Source organism: Myxocyprinus asiaticus, chromosome 38, assembly GCF_019703515.2.
Source record: "Myxocyprinus asiaticus isolate MX2 ecotype Aquarium Trade chromosome 38, UBuf_Myxa_2, whole genome shotgun sequence".
NCBI lineage: Eukaryota > Metazoa > Chordata > Actinopteri > Cypriniformes > Catostomidae > Myxocyprinus > Myxocyprinus asiaticus.
This window is the reverse complement of record NC_059381.1, coordinates 3,629,586-3,645,241: the sequence shown is the minus strand read 5'-3', so window position 1 is coordinate 3,645,241 and position 15,656 is coordinate 3,629,586. Positions and strand designations below refer to the sequence as shown.

Here is a 15,656-nt window from a genome sequence, read left to right as displayed (position 1 = left end):
TTTCTGTCTTCAAAAAACGGATAAAAACACATCTTTCCATGAGCACTTAACCAGTCACAAAAAAAACACCTTTAATCTGTTTTGAATACTATTCTGATGCTAGTGAAACTTTGTAATATGGCACTTTTTGTACCGCTGTCTCCTTAAGATGATTCGCTTATGTGTTCCGCTTTGGATAAAAGCGTCTGCCAAATGAATAAATGTAAATGTACTTAGAAAATTATTTTTTGCAGTGTAGGAGTCATGCATCATATTCCAATATGTCGAATATATAATATGTCGCACTAGATTTGATCCCAATGATGATTGGTCACGAGACATGCAAGAACCAATGATGTTTGACTTCATTGATGTCAGAACGGGCTTTTGACGCCATTGAAGTCAAAATAAAAAAAAAATATCATATGTTTGTATGAAAACTGACATAACACTAAAAGGACAGTGGCATCAAATGAAGAGGGCACAGGTGATTTTGATTTGACAGGAGATAGTATGCTAGTCTAAACTTCCCCCCTACCATACTTCTTGTGCTATTTCTGCCATATGTAGTAAGAGTAGTATGGTGGTGGTATGCTATTCCGAACTTTGACTTTTTCTCGCACAATAAATAACTCAAGTAACATATTTGCCACACCTCAAAACAGCATTGATCGATGTCTAATCAGTTTGTATTCTACTCCACACTACTTGATTATTCAAATAATGTGCTGCTGTGCGGATCTGCAGATTCTAAGAAGCCCTTGTTTATTGGAAACTGGTTTGTGAGGTAATGATCACATTTGTACCTTGATTCCCAGGATGCTTTTAGAACCCCTGTACTGTGCATTTTCCCTGTGATCCATCTTGAAGATGAAACTGGCCCACAGCCAGAACTGCTAACACAGTGTTGAGAGAGAACAGGGGGGAATCCATTAGGGAACACACTTCCGGAGCAGGATTTGTCATCTAGTTCACATACATTTGTTTTGTTCTAAGGTTAAGTGCATCTACATGCTGGGAGTTTTTACTGGTTTTAGTAAATGCACTGAATAAGTTTTGTTAATGGTATAAAATGTTTTTTTTTTATATGACTAATTCATGATGTATTTAGGTCTTTTAGAGCCCTACATTAACACCACATTTAGAACTTCCTGACCACTTTAGAGCAGCACAAAGACAGACACGTCCATATAACCCTTCACATGCACATTCACACACATGTACAAATGTATTTAGTCTTTTTCACAGGCTATGTTTAGAGTGGAATACTAGCTTACTGCTTACTGAATACCTCACAGTATACACTGTATACTACCAACTATTAAAAAAAAAAAATTGTGCATTTAAAAGAACGCATTATGCAACAAATGTTTAAACCAGTAGTATGCTACATTGTTTTCACATGACCTCATCATGTTGCATCTTTAAACAAATAAGTGAAACAGAATGCATTACACAATGATGAATGTTTCAAACAGCAGCATTTACATTGTTGTCACATGACTGTTGCCGTAAAGTAAAAATTCCATTTAATTTTTCCATAGAGGAATTTATTTATTTTTTATTTTCTCCCCAATTTGGAATGCCCAATTCCCAGTGCACTCTGAGACCTCGTGGTGGCGTGGTGAGACTGTCAATCTGCGCATCTCATCACGTGGCTTGTTGAGCACGTTACCGTGGAAACATAGCGCATGTGGAGGCTTCACACTATTCTCCACAGCATCCACGCACAACTCACCACGCGACCCACCGAGAGCGAACCACATTATAGCAACCACGAGGAGGTTACCTCATGTGACTCTACCCTCCCTAGCAACCGGGCCAATTTGGTTGCTTAGGAGACCCGGCTGGAGTCACTCAGCACACCCTGGATTCAAACTCATGACTCCAGGGGTGGTAGGCGAGTCAGCGTCAATACTCGCTGAGATACCCAGGCCCCGGTACCTCAGTGAGTATACCCCAGTATAAACTATATCTTATACATCTTAAAAGACAGACCTAGCGTAAGCTGCGAGGTTGGTAATCGATGGTACATGTTTCTGCAGAATATCAAAAACACATGCACACCAGAACGATGTTTGTAAGGTGCTAAGTCCAACAATGTCTAAAATCCAAAAATAGAGAGCTCGCTCACTTACTGCTCCAAAACGTTAACCACATGGCTGTTAATTAAAAGATTTTTTGGAGCAGTAAGTAAGTGTGCGAGCTCTCTTTTTTGGGGATTTTAGACATGCTTCTGCTGAAGCCTTCAGTCTAAAGTATTTCAATGTAATATTTTTAAAGATCCAATCACAGCTAACAAATTGCACCAAAAGAGCTCTGCAGCGACCGCCCACTTTCATGACGCACTGCAAATGATGCAATCGAGTAATCTGAATATTTTGCCATTAATGTAAAATATATAGATTTATACTTCTGACCAACAATTTAAAATCAATACTATTACATTTTTAAATAGTTCTTTAATTCAATTGTCATTTGCAATGCTTCATGGGATTGTATTTCATTTCCTCAATAAAGATGTTAAGTACACAGTCTTGTACCTTTGTCTTTGTGTCTCATTTTCAAAAACCTTTTTGCTTCAAATCAAAGTTTGTAATGTTGTGATTCACTTTGGCTTGATGCCGCCCTCAGTCTGGTCACCTGTACATGTGTGTGTGCTCCAAATGAACATCACTTATTAACAACATGGAGACTGATATAAAAGACACTGGTAATATTTCCAGTACAGTTGTACAGTGTGATTGTAGCTCAACTTCGTCCATCATGCATGTATACACCGGCTTAAGATCATAACTGGCCTCGGTGTTCTTTGCATGTTGATGAACTGTCTCCTTTCTTTTCTTTAAATACCCATAATAAAGTGTTAGTTACGTGACAGCTACAGATACGTCATATCAAATCACATGGATATCTAGATATTGATTTCTAGATAACTTTCTAGATAGACCTGGTTTGGATCAAAATGAATACCTGCATTGGTTAAGAAATATTTAGCAGTTTTCTTATTTTATACTATTATTTCTCAACATCTGGGTTTATTAGATTTTAATTTATTTTACATTTATACTATGTTGAAGATTTCTGTTGTGGTGCATTTTTCTTTTACACTGTGACAAGGAGGAGGGCGGGGACGGGCCGTGACTATGCACGCCCGGCCCCCAATCGGACTAATCAGCCGAGGAGAGGAATAAGTGCAACAAGATGCGGCAGTTCAGGAGAGAGAGAGCTACAGGCAGCTGCCCTGTATGCGTTTATGTTTGTGTTTATTAAAACATTACTTTGATGCTTCGTCCGGGTCCCGACTGACTCCTCTCCATTGAACCCTGTTACTTACACCTATAATGAAAATAACTTTAATTCCTCTAACTCATAAAGAACATGTTATTGAAACATATTGCAGTTTCTTTTTAGTGGAGTACATTTAAAAGTTGAAAAAACGAATTGTGAATTATGAATCATCCTTAAGTTAGAAAAAAAAAAAAACAATTTTTTTTTGCCATATTGCCCAGCTCTACAATGGAGCTCGTTGGTTAATGGCTGTCAACTCTTTGGAAAAAATAAATGGGAAAAATATTTCCGGAACAAAGACGGCTGGGCGGGCATTGTTGCACTCTGTCACAGAATAATAATTATTATTATTTATAAAAAGTTTATTTTGCATTTTCCAATTTTATGTAATGATGTCTATAAATAATAAGTCTAGAAAATGATCAAAATCATGGTAAATATATATTTTGGTTAATTTGTCATCACAATGTCCAGTGTGTGATGTGTGCTCTAGTGCAGTAAAGATATTCGATGTATATAGACAGTTTGAATACTGTGCACAATGTACATAATGTATAGTGCGGAAATAGTAAGAGTAGTATGGTAGAATACTATTCCGAACATTTCCATGGTCTTTCTGTTCCCTATCGTGTTCCGTCTTCATTCATACCCACAGACACACACTCATTGTTCACTGCTGAGCCAGCGAGACAGTTTGGGGTCAGGTGTGCAGAACCTGGTCTCATTAGAACCTAGACTCCTGCAACCCTATGTGGCTTTTTAATGAAACCAGATACCCATATTAAATGTGTCACAGATACAAGCCACCAAGCGATGATCAGAGCTGCATGCGTGAAAGAGAGAAAAAAAGAGCAAATAACAGAGAAACTGTGTTTTCTCATTACTGTGGGTAAATATTAGACACATTTTAAAGTTGGTTAGACATTAGAGTTAACGCTGTATTAGAGAACGCCACAAAAAGTAGAGATGTTCATTCATTGACCAATGAGAGTTTCAGAGAGGGGGGTTAATTTGTGCTTTTGGAAATCTTATTTGCTGTATTCCCACTTCATTACAAACTGACCTGACTCTTTTCAAACCTTAAGAACACATTGTACACGCTCTGACAAAGTCTTCTCTGGTAGTGTTTTGGCAGTCTTTTACAACTGCCTCTTGAGAAATCCTAAAGTATGTTCATTAAAATTGTAAATAAATACTCTCTCTCATCTTCTCCACAGCAAACGTGTGTGATGAGGAGTTACTCTTGTGCCAGAATGGGGGGACGTGCTTTCAGAATCAGCGCTGTGTTTGCACGCCGGATTTTAAGGGTGTTTTGTGCCAACAGTCGCGCTGCGACGGAGGTAAAAAGTGTAACCGTGCCAGCGCACTCTCTTTGAGCCTGGCACTGCTGATCTGCCCGCTCCTCGTCATCTTGCTGAGCTCCGCCACCTCCTGAGATACCCCTGCTTCAGAACCAGTGGGCACGGAGAGGGAATGACATTCACCATTGCCCTCTACAGGACGCAGAAAGCCCTGCATGAGATCAAGAATGAGAAACAAAAAGACTAAAAGACTCTAGTAGGGCTACAAATTAAAGGAACTCAAAGCACTCCTTGCATATACGCCAAGGATGAAACATACCAAAAACACACACACAGTGGCGTAGGTTTGACTTGAACATTGGGGGGGTTGCAGTGTGAAGCATTCACATGTTTCCATTGATCATGGTATAAATATTAGGGGGTTGTACTTGCTTGTTTTGATTATTGGGGGGTTATGAATATTATTGTGATATTTGCTATCATGAATATTAAGATTTTAGGCACTGTACTGCTGGTTATTGTACAAATGTTTGTTGCCACAGTTAGAAAGCATTCAAATTTACAAAGTATTCAGGACATGAACACAGTATCCAACTCTTATGAGAAGATATCTAATCAAATCTAAATATTATAAACCCACATATTATTGCATTATTTTTGGTAGAGAATATTTTTGTTTGGATCTACATCTATACTGTACATAAGAGGCAAAAAGGTTTTACAGTATAAGAATCTATAACGTAGAGTTTACACCGTACACTTTACAGTCAGGTATAACAAAGGATGAATTTACACACTAAATGTACCAAGAGTGAAAGTAGAATACAGAATGTATTAGAAAGTATGGGATGGGGTTTATTACACTGTAAAATTTGCAGTTAGCGAATTTACAAAAATAAAATAAATGGATTACATTTTATGACACTGTAAACATTACAGTAAATGTGCCTGTTACTTGGCCACGTTTGAGTTGTTACCATGTGGATCATTTCTTGAGCACTACATCAACAACATTTGTGTCTTAAATAACGCACTATACACTGCACTTACACTAGCACTTGGCCATCTAGTGTATGACTTACTTTCTTCTGCAGAACACAAATGAAGATTTTTAGAAGAATATTTCAGCTCTGTTGGTCCATACAATGCAAGTGAATGGTGGTCAGAACTATGAAGGTCAAAAAAGCATATAAAGGCAGCATAAAAGTAATCCATAAGACTCCAGTGGTTAAATCCATGTCTTCTGAAGCGATATGATAGGTGTGGGTGAGAAACAGATCAATATAAGTCTTAAAAAAAAGAAACTTTTTTACTGTAATTTTCCTTTCAGTTGAAGAAGTACATCATCCGAGTACTCGTAGTACTCTTTAGTGTGAACACATAACTCATTCACTCCTCTACAGCATTTTATAGTGTAAGTAGTATAAGTATAAGATTTAGGGTGCAGCTATAATTTCAGGATCGTTCCGATTGAGAGATGCTAGTTTTTCCATTTTAGAAGTTACTGCATAGCACACGGGGACATGGCAAAAATGACAAAATCCGCTCAAACCAAAGTAGTTAAATTATCTTAAATTCATGCTCACTTAATTGTAATAAATGCAAACTACTGTGAGTATTCAATGTATTAAGACATACAGTACAGTGGCAATAAAAATATGTGAACCCTTTGGAATTAGTTGGTTTTCTGCATTAATTGGTCATAAAATGTGATCTCAACTTCATCAGTCACAAGTATAGACAAACACAATGTGCTTAAGCTATCAACACACAAACATTATAATCTTTTATTTCTTTATTGCACACATCCCATTAAACATTCACAGTGCTGTGGAAAAACTAAAGTGAACCCTTGGATTTAATAACAGGTCGATCCTCCTGTTACAGCAATAACCTCAACCAAGTGTTTCCTGTAGCTGCAGATTAGACCTGCACAACGTTCATAAGAAATTTTGTACCATTCTTCCTTACAGAACTGCTTCAACTCAGACATATTCTTAGGATATCTGGTGTGAATGGCTCTCTTGAGGTCTGGACTCTGACTGGGACACTCCAAAATGTGGATTTTCTTTTTTGAAGTCATTCTGTAGTGGATTTACTTCAATGTTTAGGTTCATTGTCCTTCTGCATCACCCAACTTCTACTGAGCTTCAGCTGGCACACAGCCATCCTGATATTATCCTGTAGGATATCTTGATAAACTTGGGAATTCATTTTTCCCTTGATGATGTCAAGCAGCCCCAAATCCTGATGCTCCCTCCACCGTACTTCACCGATGGGTTGATCATGTTGTTATGCGGTGGCCTTTTTTAACCATACATGTGTTCTTCCCAAACAATTCAACCTTAGTTTCATCAGTCCACAAATAATTTTCCCAGTGTCAAGGTGGTCTTTGGCAAACTTCAGGCATGCATCAATGTTTTTGTTGGAAAGAAGCAGCTTCCTGGCATGCCTATTTAATGTTTTCCATATAGTAGAGTCATGAACAGAGATGTTAACCAGTTCCAATGATTCCTTCAAGTCTTTATCTGTCACTCTAGGGTTCTTGTTTACCTCACTGATCATTCTGCGGTGTGCCCTTTGAGTCATCATGGCTGGACGGCCACTTCTAGTGAGAGTAGCCACAGTACTAAATCGCCTCCATTTATAGACATTTTGTCTATCTGTGGACAGATGAATATTTAAGCTCTTCAAGATAACTCTAACCCTTTCCAGCTTTATGCAAAGATCATAGGTCTTCTGAGATCTCTTTTTTGTGAGGCATGGTCCACGTCAGCAGATGCTCCTTGTGAAAAGCAAACTCAAAATGCTTTTTATAAGTCAAAGTAGCTCTAACCCACACCTCCGATCTTGTTTCTTTAATTGGATGCCATGTTTGCCAATTCCTGACTCTAATTAGCTTTTGTTGATGTCATGACATATTCAATACGCACAAGGGCAATACATTAATCTGTGTTAATAGTTAAAACAGATTATGTTTGTTTATTATTGTTACATAGATGAAGATCAACCCAGATTTAAAGACACATTTTTACATGAATGCAGATAATTCCAAAGGGGTTGCATACTTTTTCTTGCCACTGTATATGATAATGTACTGCGTAATTGGATTGACCCACTTGTGGTCTTCTATCTGGTCTTGTATCATCAGACAGACTTTAGATAAATTACATCAGTTGTAGAGGAACCCATAGAGAGTTTTATATTTATGTTTTGGCTTATGAAATCTTTGAAAATGACACTCGAGCCAGTGGGACAACATAACATGATGCTGCTCCAATAATGTAATATTACAACAAGAGCAAAATCACAGTCATTGCTGACCACGCTGTTTTTGATGAGACAAAAATGCTGCCACATCACATAAACAGAGTCAGATCCATCGCTCTGATCTCCTGCACCTGAGAGGATCACGGCTTTTACCTTAGTCAGCCAGCATTGATTACCTTTCTCAGAATATCATTATAGCACACAGGGAGAATGCGTCAAAATGGTTCTTTAGAGTCCAAAGCCTCTTTCTCAGTCCACCTATAGGAAGAAACATGATTAAAATGATGTTGCTCATACAAAACAGGTCATAATGGGTGATCAAAAGAGTATTTAGCTAAAGAGTGGTTCATCTACATCTGAAGTTGTTTTGCAGTGCACGTCCCATCATAAACCTCCTTAATCTTATTAGATAGGTGAATTATTCATTATTCATTTTGATCCTTTCTGAACAACAGCCAATACATACCAACCTTTAAAAGTGAAATTCTTTCTAATAAGGAAAATATATATATATCTGTTTTAAACAATATGACTGATTATTGGTGAACCATAAAAACCTCAGAAATGCATCAGAGCCGTTACAGTATATTACAGTATCACAGTCAGTATATATTAAAATACAATGGCATTTCTATAGGATATCATCTCTGTACCACTGTATCGCCATAGTACTTGTATAGGAGGGTAGGCTTGTGGGGGCTACAGAAAATATTAGCCCCTGATACAATGTTCTGCAAAACATTTGCCTAAGAAGCAATGTAATAGATATGTAATATTGTTTGGATCTCCACTGTTCAAGTTGATTCACCTGTTTGGCCTTTAACCTGGGATATGAAAAACTTCCCTGTCCTGGAGTTGTCCTGTCCAGTCCCCATTCAGGATTACTAAGGCAATTCAACCTCCAGAAGTTGTTATACAAAATAATTTACAATGTACAACTATACATTTTCGTGGGTGTTTTCAATTTAAAGTCAATAATATTAACTTATGCTGAGAGTCGAGGGAGGAAAAACAGAAAGGGATAGTTTGTATTTTCTAATTAGCCAACTTTTTCATAAATATGTCAAGAAGAAAGTTTAGCGATAGAGTCGTATTTTTCTTACGATTTAACTGTAGGTTACTTACCTCAACATTAATGTTAGAACGACATTACGCTGAAGTTGCAACTTTTATAAGTCATTTACTTAACGTCAATTAAAACTGCCTCACATTGAAAATTCACGCTTTTCTTGTCAGGTCTGAGCGCGCCAGCAACAACTGACATTTATTTTTTTTACATAAATTGATGACCTGACAATTCCCTAAAATATACTTAAAATAAGTTACGCTTTTGTGGCGTGTTGATTTCCGTCCCTCCTTTTCTATTTCCAGTGAGACACTTACAATGGAAGTCAATGGGGGCCAATCTGTAAATGTTAAAATACTCACTTTTTTTAAACGTATAGCCACAAGACACAAACAATATGTGTGTTAACATGATTTTAGTGTGATAAAATCATTTACTAACATTTTGTGTCAAGTCAATGCTTTAAACCCTAAAACGACTGTAAAAACTGCTAAATAAGCAATCGGCCTGATGTTATGGAGATCTAACATTGTTTTAGTGAAGTTGCAAAACTTATAACTTAAATAAATGCAAAGTAAAAATCAAAGCTAAGAACGAGGAAATCGAAAGGGAGTGTGGAGAGACCGTGAGAATTAGCAAATACTCCTTTGGGAGTTGTACGTGTCACATTGCCAGAGAGCATTTGAATTAAATCATCTTTATTTATTTTAGGATCATTAAACATGATTTCATCTAATATATATATATATATATATACACTGGACAAATGTTTTTTATTTGTTAAATCCATGGTTAAACCTTACTGTACATATAAAGAGCACATGCACAACTTATGATCCTTTGACACATATAAAGTCCAGATTCACTTTATGCTGCTTTAAATATATCAAGGAAAAACAAAGGGGGCACATGGTATGTACTAATATAATAATTATTATATAATTAACCACAGTCCTTTAGATGGCATATGATTCGTGCATATAAAATTGTAGGGAATATTAATAAAGCAACAACACTGAAAAAGAGAAAAACATTCACTGCTCTTTTCTGGATAACTTAATAAACCCTTTAAAACTGAACACAAAATTAGGATGAGAAATTGCTCATTTTAATTTACAGTCCCAAAGTCTGATAGCATTAAATCAGAAACCTATTAATCTCCAGTATAATCATTCAGTGGAGACAACTGAAAAAAAAAAATATGATGAATTTCACTTTTACCTGCAATATTTTTCCTGGTACCAGTCCATGTTTTCATTATTGCCATAAACGACTCAAACTTTAAAGTTGAAAAGATTGTGTTTTCTGGGTCACTCATGTCCAGAAAAGTGCAAATTTGCATGTATGCAAATTTCCGTGCCACCGCACATACAGTGCATCCGGAAAGTATTCACAGCGCTTCACTTTTTCCACATTTTGTTATGTTACAGCCTTATTCCAAAATGGATTCAATTCATTATTTTCCTCAAAATTCTACAAACAATACCCCATAATGACAACGTGAAAGAAGTTTGTTTGAAATCTTTGAAAATTTATTAAAAATAAAAAACGAAAAAAAAAAAAAATCACATGTACATAAGTATTCACAGCCTTTGCTCAATACTTTGTTGAAGCACCTTTGGCACCAATTACAGCCTCAAGTCTTTTTGAGTATGATGCTACAAGCTTGGCACACCTATTTTTGGGCAGTTTCTCCCATTCTTCTTTGCAGAACCTCTCAAACTCCATCAGGTTGTATGGGGAGCGTCGGTGCACAGCCATTTTCAGATCTCTCCAGAGATGTTCAATCGGGTTCAAGTCTGGGCTCTGGCTGGGCCACTCAAGGACATTAACAGAGTTGTCCCGTAGACACTCTTTTGTTATCTTGGCTGTGTGCTTAGGGTCGTTGTCCTGTTGGAAGATGAACCTTCGCCCCAGTCTGAGGTCCAGAGCGCTCTGGAGCAGGTTTTCATCAAGGATGTCTCTGTACATTGCTGCATTCATCTTCCCCTCGATCCTGACTAGTCTCCCAGTTCCTGCCGCTGAAAAACATTCCCACAGCATGATGCTGCCACCACCATGCTTCACTGTAGGGATGGTATTGGCCAGGTGATGAGCGGTGCCTGGTTTCCTCCAGACATGACGCTTCCCATTCAGGCCAAAGAGTTCAATATTTGTTTCTCATGGTCTGAGTCCTTCAGGTGCCTTTTGGCAAACTCCAGGCGGGCTGTCATGTGCCTTTTACTGAGGAGTGGCTTCCGTCTGGCCACTCTACCATACAGGCCTGATTGGTGGAGTGCTGCAGAGATGGTTGTTCTTCTGGAAGTTTCTCCTCTCTCCACAAAGAAATGCTGGAGCTCTATCAGAGTGACCATCGGGTTCTTGGTCACCTCCCTGACTAAGGCCCTTCTCCCCCGATCGCTCAGTTTGGCCGGGTGGCCAGCTCTAGGAAGAGTCCTGGTGGTTCCAAACTTCTTCCATTTACGGATGATGGAGGCCACTGTGCTCATTGGGACCTTCAATGCTGCAGAAATTTTTCTGTTCCCTTCCCCAGATCTGTGCCTCGATACAATATTGTCTCGGAGGTCTACAGGCAATTCCTTGGACTTCATGGCTTGGTTTGTGCTCTGACATGCACTGTTAACTGTGGGACCTTATATAGACAGGTGTGTGTCTTTCCAAATCATGTCCAATCAACTGAATTTACCACAGGTGGACTCCAATCAAGTTGTAGAAACATCTCAAGGATGGTCAGTGGAAACAGGATGCACCTGAGCTCAATTGTGAGTGTCATGGCAAAGGCTGTGAATACTTATGTGCATGTGATTTTTTTCGGTTTTTATTTTTAATACATTTGCAAAGATTTCACACAAACTTCTTTCACGTTGTCATTATGGGGTATTGTTTGTAGAATTTTGAGGAAAATAATGAATTTAATCCATTTTGGAATAAGGCTGTAACATAACAAAATGTGGAAAAAGTGAAGCGCTGTGAATACTTTCCGGATGCACTGTATGTTTTATCACTTGTAGAGGCGTGTTTAATGACTTGTTTAAAGTAAATAAAGGTAATTTAGGAATGACATTTTTTAAGGCATTATTTGAAGATGTTGATGACATATGTGCTTGCAGAGAAATATTTGACTGATTACAAATGATAATGAAGGTCTGGTTCACCCGATTATCTAACAGTCGTTGTAAACAGTCCAAAATAAACAGTGAGAATTTATATACTAAAACACAACAATACAATCACATAATTTCAGATGTGTACATTACTAATTATTTGGTAATTTAATAAATGCCAGCCTATAGTCTATATTTCACCCAGAGGGGCACCTCAGCCCACACTCTTAAAGAATTTCCCGTCAAAAAACAGTAAAGAACTGGCAGCAGTTGCCAGCATGTTACTGTAAGATCAACGGTGTCTTGCTGTTGCTGAAATTAACAGCTAGATACTGTTTTTACAGCTACAGCATACAACTGTAATTTAGCAGCATATAGCTGTCAAATTACATACTATCTACTGTTGTTGAAATTAACAGCTATGTTCCCAGCATGCACTGCGGCATGAAGAAATTACTTCGATTTTTTACTATTTGCTGGTTTATTTTGACATTGTTTTTGTTGTAGTCTAAGTTACTTGGATTTTAATGTTCAGTTCTTACTTCTTTACATAACAGTATGTTTGTTAATTGTCACCATTGTTGCATTTTGTATGCCGATAGTTGATATCTGTATGTCTTGATAACAGCTCCAGTGAGACACGTACAATGGAAGTCAATGGGGGCCAATCTGTAAATGTTACTCACTTTTTTTAAACGTATAGCCACAAGACACAAACAATATGTGTGTTAACATGATTTTAGTGTGATAAAATCATTTACTAACATTTTGTGTAAAGTCAATGCTTTAAATCCTAAAATGACTGTAAAAACTGCTAAATAAGCAATAGGTTTGTATGCTGTAAGTTCATCAAAAATATCAAACACTCAATCTGCTATTATAATTTTGCTGAAATATCCTTTGTTTTTGCTCTTATGTTTTTATGTGTAATGCATCACTATTGAAACATTTAGTGCCATTTGCAAGGTAGGATCAGATATTCAGGCTGACCTTAGGTTTTTCTTCCAAGAAGCACAGTGCAACAACTTGTGTTTTACTTAAACGTAAATTGACTGGCTGGAAGAACATAATATAATAATAAAGTAGGTCCAAGGTGCCAGCTCAAGAGATCACTAATCACCATAATGGTGACTTCAATCAAAACACAACTATTGATAACAAAACAACAACACTAATTCAACAAAGACTTATAAGTCTGAATAAATAATTTTGTACTTTATTTGTTTTTTTTTAGCTCCACTGTTCAATCCTGGCAAAACTGTACATTTAATATGTACATTGCTTCTAAGGTTGATTTTTTTAAATTTAACTTCTCCTTAGACAAGTGACGTCTGATGTGAGATGATAAAAACAGAGGAGTTGGTCAGAAACATCATGAACACTATCCATATGCCACAAACTAACATTTTTGGGGGGGGTAAAATATACGTTTCAAAATGTCACTATAGCTTTCACCAAGATGATATCATGATTTTAAATGTTTATTTTTCCCTAATGCCTTGCACAGAACAGCTATTTACCATAAAACTAGTCGCTTAACAGTGAGCCTGCTCTTGATCTCCCAGAATGCAACATTTATAACAGCAAACTACTGTATTTAAGAATCACAGTCGATTGCTGTAGGAATTTGCCTGTAAACTGACAGCAATTTTTTACAGTGTGGGCAAAGGTTTAGTTGCTTGGGCCACTGTAGCTACCCCCTGTGTACGTGCTTGGTACCAAGTATACTACAGAGAAATTTAATGTCGGAGCGGGATTTGAGCAAACACTTTTTTACCGGTGAGCGTGAACGGCTGAGCGGAGCGCACATGCATGAAGCGCCTTACATGCTCTGCTTTAAACCCTCCAAAAATTTGCCCCATTCACTTCCATTATAAGTGACTCACTGAAGAATAAACATTTTCTTCTTCTTCTTTATTCATTTTTTTTTTTTTTAAGGAAAAGGAGGGATGAGCCGAAATTAATTTGCTGTCATTTGATCTTTACTTTAGATGTCTTGCGTTGTGCTTTAGATCACGTTTTGGATTCAAAACAGCAAATTTCACCAAAAGGTGAGTAAGGGAGAGCGGGGACGGTTGCAACACTTTTTGCATTTCCTTCAGTTTCTCAGAGACTGTTTGTATTGGAAAGCCAAAATTTTAATACATTAAACCCACATCTCTCAGCTACCCACCCACACTGCTGTACCATGCGTACATATGATAATATACATACAATTTATACTTGAATAGACAAAGTCAAATGATGCAATTGACCCCATAAGAGGGGACGGTTGCAACAGTCCACAGGGACAGTTGCAACATTTATTAAAATATAATAAAAATCATTCTTTAACATCATTTTGCAATTTCTTATTTTATTTGTGCAAAGACAGGGTCTTCACTAAGTTAAATTAACTGTCTAAAGACAAAGCCTAGTAAAAACAAACATGTTTTGATTAATTATTACAATAAATTTGAACTATAAAATATTTTTAAATCAAAATCAAGACACTGAAATACCATTGTGTACTTCTCTGAACTGAACTGTGTGTGTACAGTTAAACTGGCTGTATTAAGACAAAGGCTAGTAAAATGAAGAAAGAAAAAAAAAAGGGGGGGAGATACCTGGCTATTGAAAGATGTAATTAGTAATTAGAAATTAATTACTTTTTAGAGTAACTTACACAATTCTGGTTATGACAAGCTTTTACATCAATGTTGTCATAGGGGACAGTTGCAACAGCATGTTTTTTACCTTAAAAAGTATTTTTTGCAGAAGGAATGGTCACGTGGCTGCTTTCTTCCAGAAAAGAGGAGGAGCTAACTGAGCATGTGCAGTATGAGTATCATCACTCTAACTCATTCCTGATTGGAGGATTAAGCCATGTTGCAACTGCCCCATGTTGCAACCGTCCCCGTTCTACCCTAGTAGCCTACTGTCTGTGTAATTTTTTTTAATTATTATTATTTATTAAATGGATAATTCCAGATCTAATATCTGAACGGGTCATGCTCAAAGCCAGGAAAGACTCCAAAATGATGGGCTAGAAATATAAATGACCTTTACAATAAAATACTGTGGCAGTAGCATGGTACAGTGATGGTATCAGATGGTAAAATACTAAATGACTGTCATACACTGTGGTATTCACATGGAACTCCAAGAAATTTCAAATAATACCATGCTATTACTGTGGCAATGTACACTGGCAGCCAAAAGTTTGGAATAATGTACAGATTTTGCGGTTCCGGAAGGAAATTGGTACTTTTATTCACCAAAGTGGCATTCAGCTGATCACAAAGTATAGTCGGGACATTACTGATGTAAAAAACAGCACCATCACTATTTGAAAAAAGTCATTTTTGATCAAATCTAGACAGCAGCCATCACTCCAACACCTTATCCTTGAGTAATCATGCTAAATTGCTAATTTGGTACTAGAAAATCACTTGCCATTATATCAAACACAGCTGAAAGCTATTTGGTTCATTAAATGAAGCTTAACATTGTCTTTGTGTTTGAGTTTGAGTTGCCACAGTATACAATAGACTGGCATGTCTTAAGGTCAATATTAGGTCAAAAATGGAAACTCGTCAGTCAATCATTGTTTTGAGGAATGAAGGCTATACAATGCTTGAAACTGCCAAAAAACTGAAGATTTCA

At 37.2% G+C, this 15,656-nt stretch overlaps 1 protein-coding gene across 2 annotated transcripts in view; it reads left to right on the top strand.

Annotated features, from left to right (window-relative positions):
* The window catches only part of ntng2b (netrin g2b), a 102,127-nt gene extending 95,169 nt beyond the window's left edge, over positions 1–6,958 (top strand). Inside the window, exon 14 of one of the 2 annotated variants that reach the window (XM_051678129.1) lies at positions 4,488–6,958. In XM_051678129.1, coding sequence (XP_051534089.1) covers positions 4,488–4,705 — 218 coding nt within the window. In that variant the 3' untranslated portion in view covers positions 4,706–6,958. The remainder of the gene's footprint in view (positions 1–4,487) is intronic. The other variant, XM_051678130.1, reaches the window with a different exon arrangement.
* Positions 6,959–15,656: the final 8,698 nt, after the last annotated feature.